The 19,209-nt window shown below is 37.4% G+C and overlaps 1 protein-coding gene across 3 annotated transcripts in view; it reads right to left on the reverse strand.

The window, feature by feature from the left end:
• The window catches only part of SH3GL2 (SH3 domain containing GRB2 like 2, endophilin A1), a 169,172-nt gene that overhangs the window by 90,369 nt on the left and 59,594 nt on the right, over window positions 1-19,209 (reverse strand). The window contains exon 1 of one of the 3 annotated variants that reach the window (XM_072959363.1): window positions 10,558-10,631. The exons of the other annotated variants lie outside the window; for them this stretch is intronic. Within the exon in view, the coding sequence (XP_072815464.1) occupies window positions 10,558-10,602 (45 nt within the window). The 5' untranslated portion in view covers window positions 10,603-10,631. Of the gene's footprint in view, window positions 1-10,557; window positions 10,632-19,209 lie in introns of those variants that run through there. 3 annotated transcript variants of the gene reach the window in all.

Genomic DNA, 19,209 nt, shown 5'->3' on the forward strand with positions numbered 1-19,209 from the left:
AGGTCATTCTAAATCATCCAGCCCCAGAGGAATGAAGATACCAAGATGAGACTAACAGAAGAAACACTCAGCCAAGCCAAGCCCAATTAGGAGTCCCTAATTTTCTAAGAAAATCATGAATAAATAAAATGTTTATTGTTGCAAGCACTAAGTTTTGGGGTGTTTTGGTATACAGCAATAGACACCCAAAATAAATATCTAAAAAAAAAAAAAAAGAGTCACTACTTCTCATTGTCACTAGAAAGGCAAAGACACTCCTTGCTACCGTTATGCAGTTAATTCTACACATCTTCATAAGCAAATGCATAGATTAATTCATCATGATTTCAGGAACCATACTAGGTAAGAGGAATACAAGGAGAAATAAAACAGAAACCCTCCACTCAAAGAATTGAAAGATGGATTCAATAAAGTGGAAGAGATTCTATTACAGAGATGTACACAGGGAGCCATATGGAGACATTTGAGAAAAAGCAACGGACACTCTGGGATTGTAGTAGGTGGGTGAGCAAGAGAAATCAAATAAGGCATCCTAGAGGAGCCAGAGATAAGTCTTAAAAGCAAAAGACTCCTAAGGGGCACGAAGGTCAGTGAGAAAGACTAGCACAACCACAGGTGAGGATGTGTGAAGCATCACAGCATTCTCAGAGAAACAAAAGTAGTTCTGAACTGCCACTTTCTGAGGTAATGGTGGACAATGGCAAGACATCTAGCTGGAGAAACAGATGAGAGTGAGATCACAGTGGGCGATAAATGGAGTTTCGGCTTTATCCTGCTGATGATCAAGCACCATCCAAGTGTTTAAAGGGAAGTAATGTGGTCAGAATTATGTTTCTAAAAGATTTTGGCTGCAGTATACAAGATGGACTTGAGAAAGTCATGCCCAGGGACAGGTAGAATAGTGAAGGTCAAGATGAGAGAGACCATAGGAGAAGAGAGGGTACACCTACTGCGGAGACCTACTGAGAAAGAACTGACAGGCCACAGCAAATGACCAGACGTAAGGGGAATACAGGAGAAATCAAACAGCCCAGCCGATATTCCCAGGTGCCATCTCCAGACAGGACAGAGCAGAGCAGGCACAGCAGTCTTCTCTGGAGGAGAAGGTTGGTAAGAGATTAATTTCTTCTAGGACATTTTAAGTTCGACTTACAAATGGAACAGTTAAAATGCCCAGCATGTATTGGAATATATAAGTCTAAATTCTCAAGAAAGAAAATGAAGCTGGAGGTATATATTTGGAAGTAATCTGTATAAGCAGAAGAACTGAAACTATGAGCATAGATGAAATCAACCAGAGAACGCTTCCAGAGTGAAGAGAAATATCACAGGGATAATTAGTATTAACAGTTATTATAGGGCTTCATGACTGAAAGCATATTACTTGTAGCATCTTTTACAACAACAATCACTCCTTAGACCTTCCATTTCAGAGGAACCGTAGGGAGAGAGGCCAAGGCTCTGTTGTAGCTCCTTCACCTCCTGAGGGGTTGTAGCTCAGGATTCCCATATTCACTAAGTCAGAGCTTGAAAACTAAATGTTTATTTAAGTCCAACAGATTTTCAAGATCCACCTACATCCCAGAGATGGCATCTGGGCTCCTCTTCTTGGAGAATTAGCCATCTTATTCACTAGCCTGACCGTAATGAGCTCAGGTCAATGAGCTTAGAATTCAGCTGACTAAATTGGCTGTTTTCGTTTCTTTTCAATCAATTATTTACACTTCAGGCACCTTAACATTAAGCAAGTGGTACATGGATTTGATATTATGCAGCCAGTTGCTTGGAAACTAAGATTTCTCAAATTTTCCTTCTCTGCTTCCAATTTTAACTATTGCAAAACCAGAAATTTCCACATATCACCTTAATAACAAAATAAGAAAATTCAGTATCTGCATTTTAAGTATCTTAAATAACTGTATTTAACACGCCAGAGTAGGTTTAGGGCAAAATAAAGCATCAAGTTGCAGAAGTCAGTTTCCTATTAGGTCTTCTTTGACATTGCAGGCCCTCAAATTGCGTGTACCCCACCAATTCTACACGGGGTTACCTGACTGGTGTGTAGTTACATTTCAGTCAAGGTATGAGTACAGTCTTTGATGAGGTAACACAGTTGTTAGGAGGCAAGATTAAATACCTAAAGAAATGTTTCAACCAGCAGTCATGTCACCTCAAGGCAACCAAGATGTCATTATCAGTTATAAAGGCCATTATCAAGTTTATGAAATTAAATTTCAGCTTTAACTTTAAGCTCTATTACAGTAAAAGTCAATTATGTGCAGAAAGAGGCATAGAATTGCCAGGGTTATTCTAAAGGTCCTGAAATCAAGGGCTTTTTTTTTTTAATGCAGGATCTTAGAAAATATATTTAATTTTCCTTAAACAAAATTCTTCAATATGTAAAACAGAAGTCCTTGTACTTTCTAGTAAATATAGCTGAAAGCTAAGAAATCTGATGAATAAAGTAATTATTTAATAAATGAGTGAATTAAAACTAGACTATTCTATCTCTTTTCAGTACTAAGACTTAAAGGCCTGTTAGATATCTTGCCTCTTAAACAGTACAGACATGATGACATCTGTCCTCTACAATCACTCAAATAGCATCAATCATAAAATAAGATCTAACAGCTTCCTTGAGATACTCCATAAACCATTCCATTAATACAGACTAGAGGTTCTTCAAGTGCAGTCCCAGACCAGCTGCATCAGCATTGCTGGGATTATAGAAATGCAAATCATTTGGTCCCACCCCAGACCTAATGAATCAGAATCTCTGGAGGGCAGGACCCCATGTCTTAACAAGCCCTTCGGTGATTCTGATGCTCATTCAAGTTTGAGAACCCCTGGGGCATACAGAAGTCCATTGTTTTGAGTAGATAAGAGAGGAATAAATCCTGACTCCGAGATTTTATTTTCCAAGCTAAACTAGCCCAAACATAGAGTTGAAGTTGGGAAAATAGAGGACATCCTACTTGATGGCCCATTTACAATTTAATAAGCAGAATAAATTAGACAAAATCATGTCACTGACATCATCCAACGGTCTCTCCCCGTCCATGGCAGAAAAACAATAAAAGAGAAGTTACCACGGGGTGTTAGCCAAGCCCGTGAAGAAAGGCCCTCTCCCACCTTACTGGTAGAAATGAAAACTGGTATAGCCACTACGGAGGGGAATATGGCAATATTTAATAAAACTACTTATGTGTTTACCTTTTGACCTAGCAATCTCACTTCTAGGAATCCAGCCTAAATATATACCTCCAACATGGTGAAATATATATCCATAAGGTTATCCACTGCCACACTGTTTCTGATTGCAAAACACTAGAAACAACCTACATGCCAATATTTGGAAAGCTGGCAGAATAAACTATGTGATAGCTAGACAAAGAATACTGTGCTGCTGTAAAAGATGAAACAGGACAGTCCCTATGAACTGATATATAATAACCTCCAGAATATACTGCTAGTGAAAGAAGCAAGGTTCACAAGGATATACCATGTCACCTAGTGTAGACGAAGGAATGGGAAAAGAAAATACACATGTACCTGTGTATTTTTGCAAAGGAAATAAAAGAAAGATAAACCAGAAAGTAATGACACTGGTAGTTACTTATAAGAACTAGGATGTGAACTGGGTGGAAAGAATTGGAGTCACGACATTTCCAGGTACATCTTTCACTTCTGAATCCATATTAATGGTTTACATATTCAAATAAAAATAAATCAACAGGCATGAATAGAGGGATCCTAAAGTGGAATACAACAGAAACAGATGACCCAACTGTATTTCAAATAAAGAACATAATCACATTGAAAAAAGGAAAAAGTGAATTAGCCCAAGCAACTGTTGAATGCAGTACTTTCACAGCACACCCTCAGACTAAGAACAAAAAGGACCATAAACAAATATGGAACTCCAGTGATTAGGTTTCATTTCCACAGTAGCTCAGGTTAGAAATTCTAATATTTTGCTTTTTTTAGGATTGAGCAAATAGCCAGTATATTGAGAAATAATGAAAGCCAGGTTTTTCATAGATAGTAAATGAGTTATAAATAGGAAAGGAGGAACTCCATAAAGAGCTTTGTGGTACTGGACTGAAACTGATGGTATCAGTGTGAATTCATGGTTTTTAATGGATGGATAGATAGACAGACATATTATGTGTAATGTGTCTGTCTACAGATTTTTTTTCTTTTTTTCTAGCTCTGCCCTCCCTAGCTGTTAACCAACTTCATTTTGACATACTCAGTGAAAGCTTTCATGTATGAACACAGTAGAGCTAAAATTAAAGACCACTGCCAAAGAACATTTTTTTAATGATAGTAATATTTCTTTGTTTCAGAATTTTTCTCCCTTAGCAGTCTTTCATTTAAAATTGCCACAGGTGGTGACAATAACCAAGAGATTATAGTTGGTGGAGTGTCTCTTTCCATACCTAAAAAAGAGTAGTTCATTTCACTACTGAAATGGTGAGTCTTTAATTCATGCTCTTCTAATAGGTATTTTTTAGTTTCATAAGAGAAGTTTATTTTTGCTTTTGATTTTTTGCTGTTATTTCATTTTCTGACTCAAATTCAACCACTGAGAGAGACTTCACTTTAGCTACAAGAGCATTTACAGTCAGTCTGCAGTGCTGAGGCAGGGGTTAAATCATACCACAGCAGACTTCTACCAGCCTTCACATATCCATGATGGATCATTCCCCAGAGTCACTAATGAGAATATAATTAACAAGTATCTATTAAACATCAGACTACAGTCACAGAACAACAGATCCATATTTTAGAACTCAGTGCTCATGTTTTCTGATACCAGAATAAATTTTTACTTCCCTGATTCACAACTTTGCTAAAAGCCAGACTTATCTTTTGTAAAATGAATCAGAGCATACACATTAAAATTTAAGCCTAACAGAAATAAAACATGTAACATTCCAAACCAGTGGAGAGGAAATAATGAAAAATTTAATCTATATAATAAATAAGGGAAAGAAAAAAAAAGAAAAAGCATTAGCACAAAGTGAAAAAAAAAGCAAAGATAAATCGAAAATAGAGAAAAAATACTAAGAAGAAAATAAATCTCATAGTTGATGCAACTGTTCTATACAAAACCCACCAGCTAACAGATCAATTTTGTTGGATTTTTTTTTAATTCCAGCTATATGCTATTTAAAAGAGACCCCTCCTCTAAAATAAAGTGGCACTGTTCTACTATGGTTATTATTAACTACTGATGTTTCAGTGATCACATTTATGTGTCTTTTTTGACACCAATAGATGCTTAGCTGCTTTAGTTCCTCTTAATCCCAGGGAGGGGGAGAAAAAACCCAAAGAAGTTGACAACTCTCTCCAGAAAATAAGGCATACAGAAACAAAATATAACTTTCATGAATGACTGCTTTGTTAAGGTATAAAGCCTTCAGCTATTTTTTGTTACTTAATATGTAACTCCTTTCTTCTGCATTAGAATATATCTTCCGCAATGGGTTTATTAAGAAAGGATTGGACAAAGGACAGAAAGCACATAATTTTACATGTGCTACCGTGAAATGTGAAAACATGTTAATTCTACGTGCTAATATGCCAAAAGAGAGGGCTAAATATGTGAATCTGTATCTGACTGAGAGTCATTAAAAGCCAGAATAACAACCTACCCAACTTATTTTATAAAGAAGGGACTAGAGATTCTGGTGTTCAAGCTTACTCAGCAACCATGAGGGGAACAAAGGTTTGACAGTATTTCTATAAACCTAGAGAGCTTATGGTGACAGACTCAGAGATTGAATTCATGGGAAGCCATAAGATGAGAACACTTCCTTGTATGAAGCCAAACATTTTCCCACTGTGGTTTCTTTGCATTTGTTCAGAGGGGCAACCTCTGTTTTCCATTAAGCAGCCCTGCAAACAGCTGAAGACCTAATATCATGCACGTATTATTTAACTCTTCCCTAAGGTGTACCATACTCACTACTCTGGGCACTTCGCAAAAAAAATCACCTCACCATGGAGATACAACATCCCACTCTCAGCAACTCACAGAACTGCTAGATAGAAAATTAGCAAACTAGCAGAGATAGAGAACTGAACAACACATCAATCAACAAGTTCTAACTGACATTTATAGAACCCACCAACCAACAACAGCAGAATACACAGAATCCTTACCAAGTGACCATGGAATATTCACCAAGACACATCACATCTTGGGTCACAGAAGAAACTTCAACAGGTTTAAAAGAACTGAAATTATATAGAATATATTCTCTGACCATAATGGTATCAAACTAGAAATCAATAGCTGAAAGGCAATTAAAAACATCATCTCACTATAACCATCCCAACCTCCTTTTCTAACATATTTTATAATGAAAAAGTGAGACTCAAAGAAGCTATGCTACCTATGTAAGGTCATAAGCATTAAGTGTTAGAGCTGAAATTTTTGTTCAAGAATATCTGACTCCAAAATCTAGTTTCCACAACACTGTGTTACAACTCAACAAGCAGAGCTTCCAATCCAGTAGTGGCCAAACTTTATCACACCTTCCCACTCTATTTTTTTTTAAAGCCCGTACTCCAAATGCATGTATTTTTCATCTTCATTCATGTATTATCATCCTACTATGTAAGTCAACATACAAAAATAGGGTATTTTGAAAAGATGTTCATCTTAAACATGAATAAAAGTTCTAATGTCTTCTTTATGTAACACAGTGATGGCCATGGATACCCACTTGTGGCTGAACATTCCATCTAAAACCCTACCTCTTTTTCACCTGCTCTCGGGATATTTCCCTCCCCATCTTAACTCACAGTTCATTTTTCAAACCCAAATTATAGCACTGCCCATTTATCCTTGTACAAGTATGGTCCACTGCTCCATTCAATAAAGATATTTTTCCATCCTGAGCCTGTCATCCATCACTGACTGTCACTCCCTGCTTCACATGAGCTGCTACATTGATGTACCTGCCCTCAATAGCTTTATCAAATCAACAATGAAAATTTCAACAGCACAGGGCTAATTCTGCAGCTTATCAGATTGATATTATCAACAACTTTTAACATAATTTTTCAGTTATTTTCTAATTCAATTGTTCTTACAATCCATACTTCACCCTTTTCTTTATAGGCCATCATACAAGACTTTTTCAAACACCCTGTGGAAGTTTAAGTGTGGTATACACCACTTTTCAGACATGCTCACTACTGGAAGAAATGCCGAGAACCAGCTAATCCAAATGCTCCAGCTTCCCTTGGAAAACGGTGCATTCAGAGAAGTTAAGTGGTTCTTTCAGGTCACCCAGTCATCTGAAACAGAACCTAGTTTGGGGCTGCAATCATCTGGATCAAACCTGGGTTCTCTTCACTACATCATCAGTGGTCTAGCAAAGAGAAAGGGAAACACCTACTGAGCATGTCACGTACGCCAAGTGTCACACCCAGTGCTGCACATTCTCTAACCAAAACCTCCATTTAGTCAGTGCAAAACAGTAAATGCCTACAGGATCAGCCACACAGCATAACTGAATGAGCAGGCAAGGTGTAAGTCATCAGGGAGCCGTGGTCCACCCAAAGAGACCCACAGGCACACAGCTTAAGGAGTGCAGCCAGCGAGAGGTGCAGGTGCAAGGCTACCAGATCTTCTGACTTCTTTTGATGCTGAAATGCTGGCAACTATTTCAGATTTGACCCAGTCTTGGTCAAAGAAACCACATCCAAATGGCAAACCACTCAATACACGCCAGGCATTTTGCATGCATTCTCTCATTACATTCTTTCCACAATCACGGTTCTAATGAATAAGGGACTTGTAACTCAAAGAGATTACGTAAGGTTGTCCACATAGCTCACAAGTGCCAGAGTCATAATTCAAGCCTGTATACTGAGCACCTTCATTATACTGCTCATTTAACCCTTACAGCTACCCTGAGAGGCAGTTATCATTATCTGTGTATACAGATTAGGGGAAGCAAGTCACAGAGACTAGCAGATTCTCTTTTGACGTCATATCAAAAACCCAGTTTCATGAAAATCAGGATATTTTTGTCTTCCAGTTTTAAAGGGGATGTAGGACTCTCAAGCAGTGAGTCTTAAACTAGAAAGTATTTCTTGACTTTCCAACTGCTTTGTGTTTAGCTTACAAGTCATTGTTGAGATTTCTGTACCTCTATAGTAAACCAATTTCAACTTTAATCGAACAGATAAATAACACTAAATTCAAACTCTAATGAAATAATCAGTGAACATTAAGAGTAAACTCGTTTTGGTATTTTAGCACCAGTTTCTAACTTGGATTCAAGAAGACATGTAAATACAATATTCTTTGTTGCAAGGACTAAGAGTTCTCTCCCTGAATCTAAATGATAGAGTTCAGAGATTAACTACTGCATTTTCATTACCTCTACTCATTCATAAACCACTCTCCAGCCAGGGACATGGGACTAAATTGGTGTGAAAACACACGCACACACCACACTTACTTTAAGGGCTGCCATTCCAGGGACAACTTCTATGTCCCTGGCCCCATACCTAAGAGGCAACTCAAAAATGGCTTTGCTGGCTCCTTTCCTACAGCTGCAGCATCTACTGCCGAGCCTGTGCAAGGGGCTGAGGCGTCATCCCAGGAGCACACAACAGAGGACCAAAGAGAACCAAAGCTTTGTCTGAGGGCGGGGATCAGAGCCAAACAGGGACTTTCTTCCTAACTGGGGATTGCGATGTAGGCACAGGAAGGGGCCTCATGCCCTCTCCCCGTTCCCACTCTTCCTCCCCACTCTATGTTCCCTCCCTAGGTCCTCAGTTCTACTTCCCGTTAACTCCCAAGGAACTATTACTAATGAGAAAAATTTATCACCTTTCTGCTGTATCCCATCAAAAGTCACTTGAGCCTTCATTCAGCGCCATTCTTGCTCAGAGGAGGATAATTTTGTGGCTGATTTCCTATTTAATCAGATACCCCTCAGGGACATCTGCATTTTAAGCAGGACTCCCAAAGGTGGGAAGACTTAATCTAAAGGACTCATTTCTCTTAGGCAATTTCCTGATCCCTTAGTAGGGCCAGGGATGTCGACCTCAAGGGACAGCTTGGAGATATGAGTCACACTCCTCCCCATAAGTTCCAACAGCTCCATCCCAATAAATACACTACAGAGTTCTTACTACTCAAATGCAGCTTCAAGTCACCTTCGAAGAAACATCTAGTTTTTTAAAAAAATTGCTGTGAGGGTATCTCACAATGTCCTTAGGTGATTAAATGAGATCAGGTATTAAAATGCCTAGCACTGTGGCTGGTATATATAGTGCACACTTAATAGGCAATGTTGTTTGGTACTGCTTTTTTTTTCTTCTTTTATCAACTGTTATTGTAAAACCCACTTTTCTTTCACACATCCAATTTGATGAGCCAGTGCAATTCAGATGAAATAAGGCTTTTTGTTAAGACATCCCAAGGGAACTAAAATATGCCACTAAAAGAAATCAAAGAGGAAGCATTATAACTTGCTACTAAAAAAGAAAAGCTATCAGAAATGACTATTCATTTTACTGCAGTTGTCTAAACAAAACAGGACTCTCAGTAAAGGAAAAAGCACCTGGAGGAAACCGACACCTACCCAGCCTCATAAGAAAAGGACAGTTTGCTCTTCTAAGTAGCCAGCTGAAGGGAGGGCAGCAGACACTCTAGGCTGAGGTTTTTAATTAACAATGTATTAATGACTGTTAAGAGGGCAGCATCTCAACCACTGTTCATTAAACCTATATGATCTGATCAGAAGAAAGAGGCATTTCCAAACCATTCAGCCTCTGGTGTGAGATAACATGGAACACCTCTTATGTTCCTACCTGCAGCTAATCAGTTAATCCAGTTTTGGAAGCTCATCTAGAACAGCAGTCCAACAACATACAATGTTTACTTAGTCATTACAACTACATGGAATTCTCATGTTGAGAGCACTGTAAAATGAGTATGCTATATATCACTAGAATCACTAAGAGATGGGGTAAACTTCTGTTGCAAGAATAATAATTAAAATAGTGTCTAGCACATAATAGAAGTTGGTTACTATCTTAAGAGTTTTGCGTATTTTAACTTACTTAATCCTTACAATTACCCTAGGTCAAGGAAACTACTATTATCCTCTTTAACACACAATAAATACAAAACACAGAGAGGTTAAGTAATTAGCTCAAAGTCACAAGGTGAGTGTCAAGAATGTTAACAATTAGCATGTGTATGCAGTTTCCCTGTTTACAAAACCCATTCAAGCATATCATCTCTCTGATCCTCATAACTGCCTCACTGTGAGGCAGGTATTTTAACTTCTGTTTCTAATTCATAGATGAAGAAACCAATTTTGGCGACTAACTTGCCTAAAGACGTTGACATCAGAATACAAGTCAACCACAAAAGCCTACCCATGTTGGCTATGCGATGACCCATTGCCGGAAACCTCACCACTACATGGTGTGATTCACAGGGACCTTGAGGACCATCTGCCCCTAAATCTCTCTGCTTTCCTGCCTCAAACTTTCCCAATGCTCATGCGTACATACCATTATCACAGTGTTTACTGTAGTGTAACAGAATGGCCTGTTCATGCAACTTTTTCTCCTATTAGACAAGAAGTTCCTGGAAGGCAAGATTATGTGTTATTCATCACTCAGTATGCTAATTCTCAATATAAATGCATAGCAACTAGTAGGCACTAAAAAAAGCTGAACTAAAATACTAATTCAGTGTGCATAAGTTTATTAGATCACATATCCTCTTCAAGGTAGATAACTAAATGGTATTTCATGGCCATCCCCGAGGAACAGTCACATGTTGCTTATAATTTAAAATGTTTTATGTCTATAGTACCAGGAGTACTTTAGTTGGGTCTACACTTCAATTATGTACCACCTAAAGATTTTTCTTCTTTAAAGGAAATCAGTTTTTCCATACTCACCATAAGTAAACTAAATAACTAAATTATTTCTCCTTTTTAAAATTCTATTTTCCTAGCCTAAATTGTGTAATATATAGCTTGTTAGGCAATCACATACATATATTTTTTAAGCAAAAACAATACCCATATATGCATGGAAAAGCCTTTTTTGATAAGCATAAGATATTCAAACATTTCAAGAGATCTGAATATAATTTAAATAGCTACCATTAGGAGTTATTTCTTTGCATGAAGAGAATGAACAGAATTATGTTAAAAGATACCAGTTGGAGGCATATACTTTAATAATTTATGTTAATTTATTGAGTACTTGTGATATTGCAAACATACAAGACAATTTCACCTACGTATCACAGGCAAGGCTATCTATGTTACTTGCAAACTACAAAGCAATGGCATAGAATCATCTTTCTAAATTATGGAATTCTTGAGATCCAGATTTGGTCAAAACCTCAACTTTCTCCAAACTAGCTATTTTATAAGGCCAATCAGACTGCTGACTTTAATGATACACTGATAGTTAATCTTCTGAAAAAATAATACATTTTAAACAATTTTAAAATTTTCTCTAACGTATCTAACTCATGGATAACTCTTAGTAGAAGCCTGTCTATCAAAATAATTAAAATTGAAAACATTCCAAAAGAAATGATTAATGAGATAATATTGCGTACAGCTTGATCAACGCAATTTATATAGAAAATAAAGAAATTTAGTATTGCCTAAGTAACAAATAGGGAAATTATTTGCAAAAAACTAATCTAAGGACTGAATTCTAAACTAGTCTAGTTCTCCGACTTCAAAAAGAGGAACCCTGTCTCTCAGTGAAGGGCCACCTAATCGCTCTGTTGAAAGAGCTGAGGGGGAGGAATAAGGAAGGACATTGCATTCTGCATTCCTTCTCCAACCCCACATCACGTCATTCACGTCAACTCCTCAAATTTTCTCTTTCAAATATCATCAGGCTGAGCATTTATCATGTACTCTATTTTTGGACTAAGAAAAATTCCAGCAACATTGCGATCAATCAGTTGGTACTGTTACCAGCAGGTATCATCATTCCTTAAACGCAAATCAGGTTAATGACCATAAGAGTCATATGACTGAAGCCTCTGGGTGCAAAACAAAATTGTTTTCCAAAAAATATAAGGTTTAAACTTCTCTTGGAGGCATTTCTGACTCTTCTGTCTGAAACCAGAACCTGGTCACAGATTTTCTCGAATCCATTTTCTCCCCTTAAGTTATGGTATAAGCATTACTTCACGTAAGGAACACATTGCTATAAAATTAACATCATTAGAATGAGTTTCCTTTGTACTGAGCAGTTCATCTGTCCACAAAATTAAGGCTAATGTCGCCTCAAAGCCACTGCTGAAGTTTAAAGTATTGCTCTAGTGTTTTTACTGCTTCTGAAATTAAGCTGAGCTCATAACCAACAGTATCTGCAGATAGTCCAAACCAATTCAAAGTTTTATATGGATACTACAGACACTTTTAGCCCAAGAGAGAGCATGAATATATTTTACGTATGGTACCTAAACCAAAACAGTGTCAGGATAAACCGTGCCAGCATATTACTAGATACCCAACACATGGAGATGGGAGAGGAAAGAGCTTATTTATACATAATCAGACTTCACTCCTAATAAGATTTCAGGGCACTGAAAACTGAAGGGATGAACCAACCTCAAATTTAATCCTAACTGAAAATGTAACAGATTAAGCCTTAACAGTACTTTTCTTCAGTCAGGAAATGCAGCTCTCTGTGCAGGGCAACCTGGAAGCCCTTGTCCCCTCTTCCTGGGACAGAGCAGGTGGGGCTGAGTTAGGAGGGTCTGGCTGAAGACAAGCACTCCGAGATGCTATGGCAACCCTAGAACACATGAGGCTCAGACAGCACGGACTGGATACGTTCAGCATGCTCCAAAAACACACACAGGGCTAGTAGGCCAGAGAAGGCAGACAAGAAGATGAAACAGCAACGAGGTCACTTGATGTGAAGAATAGAAGGTGCTTCAATCACAATTTCAAAACATGTACTTTTTAAGTGATATGTTTAAATAAATACTATTTTTGGCTTTTTTTTTAAAGGTTTTAGGTAATCAAGGTGCAATGTAAAACCAATTTCTGCTTAAATGACGTTTGAAAATTGACTATTCACACTCAACTTACAAGGCACATAAATCAAACTATCATATAAAATGCACTGTGAAATATTAAGTCCTGTTGTGTGTGCTTTATTAGAATGGACTCAGTTCACAGCACCCGCTTCCCAAGCTGCATGATCAGGCAGGAGACCCAAAAATAAATCACCCCATTTCCCCACGACAAGAGTTGAACTTGGGGAGAGGGAGGGAAAAGCCTTCATTCAGTGTGTTTCTATTGTTATCTTTCCATGGCTGTTTGAGAAGGGAAGTGCTATGCGAATTCAGAAAGGTGAAACCATGAAACATCATTCAGGTACTTACTTTACAGTAACTTTCAGTCCTCTGACCTGTTGGGCTATAACGTTCCTTTTCACCCTGGACAGCTCTGCACTCACAGACCTGGGCTCAAAGCCTCCTAGGTGGCCAGAGCATTTCCAGGGAGAAAGGAAAACACCTGCTGACCGAGGTCCTCTCTTCATCACCGCCCTGTGCTGAAGGATTTTCAAGAAAGGCAAAGAACTGTCTGACGTATGAACATGTGCAGAGCACTGGACCACAGATTCCTCCAGGACCTATTCAATCTCATGACGGAGTTCTTACCACATCCTCCCAGAGCAGCAAGTCTTTGTCATTAAAAGAAACAATTTAGTTGGAAGACGTCCACATGTTACCACACCCAGTTATTTTTCCTTTTTTTTTTAACTATTACCTCATTTTCTCCACTTATTATACTCTTCAAGTACACTTACAATAGGGGTTATACTTTTGTCACAAAAACAGTGTGTTCTCACCTCCCCCAGCATACTATTTCTCATTCATGCTAACAACTGGTTAAGACAGTCACAGCGGTGATTAAATTCATTTTTACCCACAACTTTATTTTCATAAATTTTTCTCTCTAAACGCTTTCTTGTCTTCATCCTAGACACAGTATATATTATTTTCATCATTATATAGTTGATTCTGGGCCTTAATCTGCTCTTTCGGACTAGCTTACAGATAAGCATGCTGGCTCAGGGTCAGGGCTCTCCTATAAATAAATCAAAACCTGCCACTGCCTACCAAAGAGGCAAGAGTAGTATCTCCTTCTACATTTTCAATTATTGCTTGTCCACTTATTTAGATAACAAAACTTCCCTGAACACATAGGAAAAAAACACCACAGTCCCCACTTTGGAGTTCAGTTATTGAGGGGGAACAGCACAGAAACCCATCAGATAAATATACATTACAATCACCACAGTAAAGAGAGATTATGAATGATGTATGAATAAAAGACACAGAGAACAGAAGACTAATTCTTCAGCAAGACATCAGGGGTCAGAGAGTGGCAGAAGGGAGCAGCCAGAGAAGTATTAATTTTTCCAGCCTGGTTTTCTTTTGACTGGGGAAGGGATTCTCATTTGCGTCTCTTTCGTGCCCTCCCACCACCTGCCTGTCAGCTCTGTCCTTGGCTTGACACCTACTGGCAGCTAGTTGCTAATTAGAGTCAAAGAAAAGTCAAAGCTTAAAATGCAGAGTGAATAATAACAGAAACCTAGCTATGTAAATATACTGTGCAATTACTTTTCTTAGGGTTCAAGAAAAATCGTTCTAGTCATTTCTTCCGTTGTGAATTAGATGTTTTCCACCTACTTTAAAGCTAGGCTATCACGTACCCTCCATGTCAGCCTCTGGTGAAGGTCCCCACTGTGAACCTTCACCAAGGAAATACCTGTCCTCTTCTTTCACAGGACCAGCCCAATTCAGCCGTCCACCAATTGAACTGCTTTTGCCCTCAGGGTTCCTCTGAGCAACAAATCATTTCAACACACTGGTCTCTGCTAACCCTAATCCACACATCATCATGCAGGGAATGCACAGTCTCAAGCATTATGACTTTGTCAGCTCCCCTTTTCACGGCCATCCCAGGGTACCTAAAGCTGGTGACCCTCCTTCAGACTCTGCTCCCTTGCTGTTCGCCACTCCCGTCAGTTATTCTCCCTAGGTCTGTTTGTAAAGTGGGAATGGTAGCTACCTGCCCCTCAGAGGATTCCTGTTGGAATAAATGAGAAATACTGTGGGACAGTGCCTAGCACATGGGTTAATACACAGGAAGAACTCAATCATTGAAATTCTTTTTCTTTGTTTTTTTCCCTACGGGGAAAACTTAATGCCAAACAAGTTGTCCATAAAGTCACAAAACTCTTGCTTCAGAGGAGTCTTGAATTCTCAGGTAGAGAAGGGCTTTTCCTCCCCTTTTTTCCATCAAAGTTTTCTAGTCTCAGGTAGACACCATTACCAACATAGGCGGTAATTCCAGGGGAATTAAAAATGAGTCCAGAGAAGATTTTAAGGCAGCTGAGGAACACAAGCAGCATGAAAGAAAGAAAACAATCTATCTGATCTGAGTAAACCGGGTCAAGAAAGTCTCCAGATGAGTCTCCTAAGAATACAGAAATGTAAACAGATGAGAGAAAACAGCTGAAAGAGTAAGTCAAGAATTTCCAAGAACTAGGGGGCGCCTGGGCAGCGGGGAGGATGAGACATGTTTCAGTAAGTTGGAAGAGTTTCCACTGGGAGGTAGGAAAGAAGAGCAATACAGGAAAGCAAGCAACCAAAGTAACACACATGATGAAGAAAAACACAAAACAAGTGGCATAAATAAGCCTGACAGAACAGTAAGTAAATGGGTGAAACAATACCAAAAAGATTCTCAGACTGATTTTTTTTTAAACCATGACTCAAATAGTGAACATAAAAGTTATGGAAAATTTATGTCAGAGAAGAATGAAATGGAAGAAAGCCAGTGTAGCAATTTCACTATCAGATAGAAAAAGAATTTAAAGTCAAACATAATAAAGGCCAAAGAATTTGCCTACTAATAAAAAGAATGAAGCAGAATAAAAATACAGCAAAGAATTATTATGTACCAAAACATGTGACCATAATATATATAAGTAAACAAGTCATCTACTGGAATAAATAGATAAATCAACAATTTTCATTGGCTACTTTAAGATGCTCACCATAGAAATTAACAGTATATTTGAATAAATGGTTAATAACATAACATATAATATTAAAATACCCCTCTCAGAAAACATAAATATACTAATTAATAGTAACACATAGAACTTTAGAAACACAGACTATTTGTTAGGCACTCATGGAACATTCACAGAACTTTCATTTCATAGACTGTAAGAGAATCCTCAAAAAAAAAAAAAAAAACCAAAAGTTCAACAAATTATATTCTAACCTCAATATAATAAAGATAGAAACAAATAATAAAAGGAGGACTAGAAGATATCTCACCTATCTGAAATATAATATATGTAAGTATAATAGTAAAAAATGTGTGATTTCAAGAAGAAATACTGAGAACTAAAAACCCTTAAAGCATAAGGTCAAAGAAAGAACTCATGGCAAAATTTGTGGAATGCACCTAAATCAGTAATAGCAGAGAATTCTGAGCTTTAAATACCTTTAATAAAAATTAAAAAAGATTTTAAAAGAAGTCCAAAAGTTAATTCATTAAGGAGGACAAAATTAAGAGAATAAAGCCAGAAATGAAAAGGCAGGGAATAAAGATAGGGCAGAAATTAATGAACTAGAAGAAGACAAAAAAAAACAAAAATTAAAGCTTATTCATAAACAACCAAGTGGTGTTTTTTAAAGGCTACTAATTTAGAACAGCCTCAGGCAAGACTGACATGAGAGAAGGCAAAGAAATGGCAAAGATCCCTCCCTCACACCATAAGAAAAAGCAAAATCCACGGAATTTAAAGACAGAATAAAACAGAGGGACAATAACTACTGAAATAACGTATAAGGGAACAGAGAGAATAAGATTTAAAACAAGTAATAGCAATATTAAAGATAAGAAAATACTGGAAATATGAAAGTGACACCACGAATAGGCTGACAGGAAAAACCATCAACTGTCTTTACCCAGCAAAACATCTTAGGACACACTTTTTCAAGAGAGATAAAAGCCAAAAGAATTCATCACCCACAGAACATTAAAAATAAAACAGAGATGTACAACAAGGTAATGGAGAACTAATGGGAGAGTTTTGAGAAACTGTCAAGTACAAAACCAACACACATAAAACACTAATATTCCTCTTTACTGTAATAATCTTTTTGAAAATAGGAAAACAAACACTGTAACAGCAACTAAAGCAATGTATCTAGGCATTAACAAAGACTGCACAAGATTCTCAAAGAGGAAATGTTAAAATCTTAAAGGACATTTAAAAATCTCTGAAAAAGTGGAGAGAGAAGATGCTCACAGGCAGGACAAGGTAACATTTTTAAAGATACCAAATTTCTCTAAAATTAATGTATAACATCAGTGCATTTCTTATAAAATCTCATCAGGAACTGGAGGGAGCTTGACAGATTAGTTCTAAAAATATATATGGAGGGAAAAAAGAAAATTAATAGCAGAGATATTTTTTGGAAGAAAATAGAGTAAAAGTTGATGGGGCTTATCCTGCCAGATTTTAAAATTCATCAAATCATAATAATTGATAAAATTAATGGAAAATAATCAAGAAGCATAGTTTAAAAAAAAAGAACACATGTTCTTTCTTTCTATCACACACACACATACACAAAAGTAGGAGAAAAAAGGGAATTGGAGATAAGGTGTGGAGTCAGTGACAGGGTGTCAGAATCCAGATCTGGAGAAATTCTGTGACTCTGTAATCAGGATATCAACGTGAACAGTCAAAGGGCAGGAAACACATTCTCCTGAGCAAGAAACAGACCTATGCAGTAGAGAAAAGGTTCTAGAAGCTCTAAAACAAAGAATTACCATGAGCAATCTCATGTATTTATATATTCTAAATAGGATCACATTCTGTAATGAAATAAGGATGCTTTATCCTTGATATTACCATTTACCTATGCTTTTACAAAAATATGCTAGTTAGTCGACCGTGAAAACATCATGCAGACATACCCTTAAAGACCTTTCAACCAGTCTGTAAGGGGACAGCCGACCCTCCGTATCCATGGATGCGGAACCCAGGAATATGGAATGTGGACTGTAAGGAACTTGAGCATCAGCGGACTTTGGTATCCACGGAGGCCCTAAAGCCAATCCCCCACGGATCCTGGGGAGGGCTGCAACATGACTGTTGAGGAACACACAAACTAGATTTCATGCTCTTTTCTGTACTTCAGATGGTTACAAGAATGTCATTTATTCCTAACCCAAGTAAAATCCTGGCAGTAATCCGATCTTACTTATTTTATATCAATACACATGTGCAATATTTTATTCCATAGCTGAGTTGAGAATCTGGATGAAAATGACATCATCTCAACTGTTGTTTCTAGTTAAAGCTCTAATCAGAGCTGGTATGAAGTCAGCCTGACTCTCCAGGGAAGACATCGTCGTCAGTATATTGGAAATGTGTGGGACGCTAAATAAAAACTGGTGAATATGAAGGTTTTTCTTTTAGATTAAGTTAAACTATGAGTCATTCTACATTTTTTCTGGGTAGAACATCTGGATTTATTAAATACCATTTTGGTACAAACCTGTCAAAACTGTTAAATGTGATTTTGCTTCCTCATTTCTCTCTGTTATAACAGATGTAGAACAAATTGGTTTGAAATGTTTATCTGCTCAAAATTTAGGCATAGCAGAAAAAGTACCTAAAATTCTCTGACAGAGTATTCTACATTTTTATTCAAAGTAACTAAAAACATTATTTTACTATGCCTGAAATGATGCCTTATATGTTTTTACTAAAAGAAAACTGCAATGCCTCATTGAGCTAAGTCTAGTGAAGCAAACTCACTTGTGTGAGCTAAATAGGCACAGAGAAAACTATTTTTTAATTTGAAGAAGAAAAAAGTAAAGTTTTATGGCATCCTCCCCCTGCCCTTTTAAATATCATATATTTAGTAATGTAGATTTATCTCTGTCATACCATTATTATTTTTTCACTTAAATACTGAAAACATAGACCTTTTAACCAAATCAGAATGCAGTATTTGTGAGGCAGTTAAAGTGAGTTGTTAAATTCAAAATATGGTGGTAATTCTCCCTTTAAAAATGATACTGTAGAACCTTATAATGAACGCTTGAGTTAAAAGGCATGAAGCCCACA

The sequence above is a fragment of the Vicugna pacos genome, chromosome 4 (genome assembly GCF_048564905.1).
Source record: "Vicugna pacos chromosome 4, VicPac4, whole genome shotgun sequence".
Taxonomy (NCBI): Eukaryota; Metazoa; Chordata; class Mammalia; order Artiodactyla; family Camelidae; genus Vicugna; species Vicugna pacos.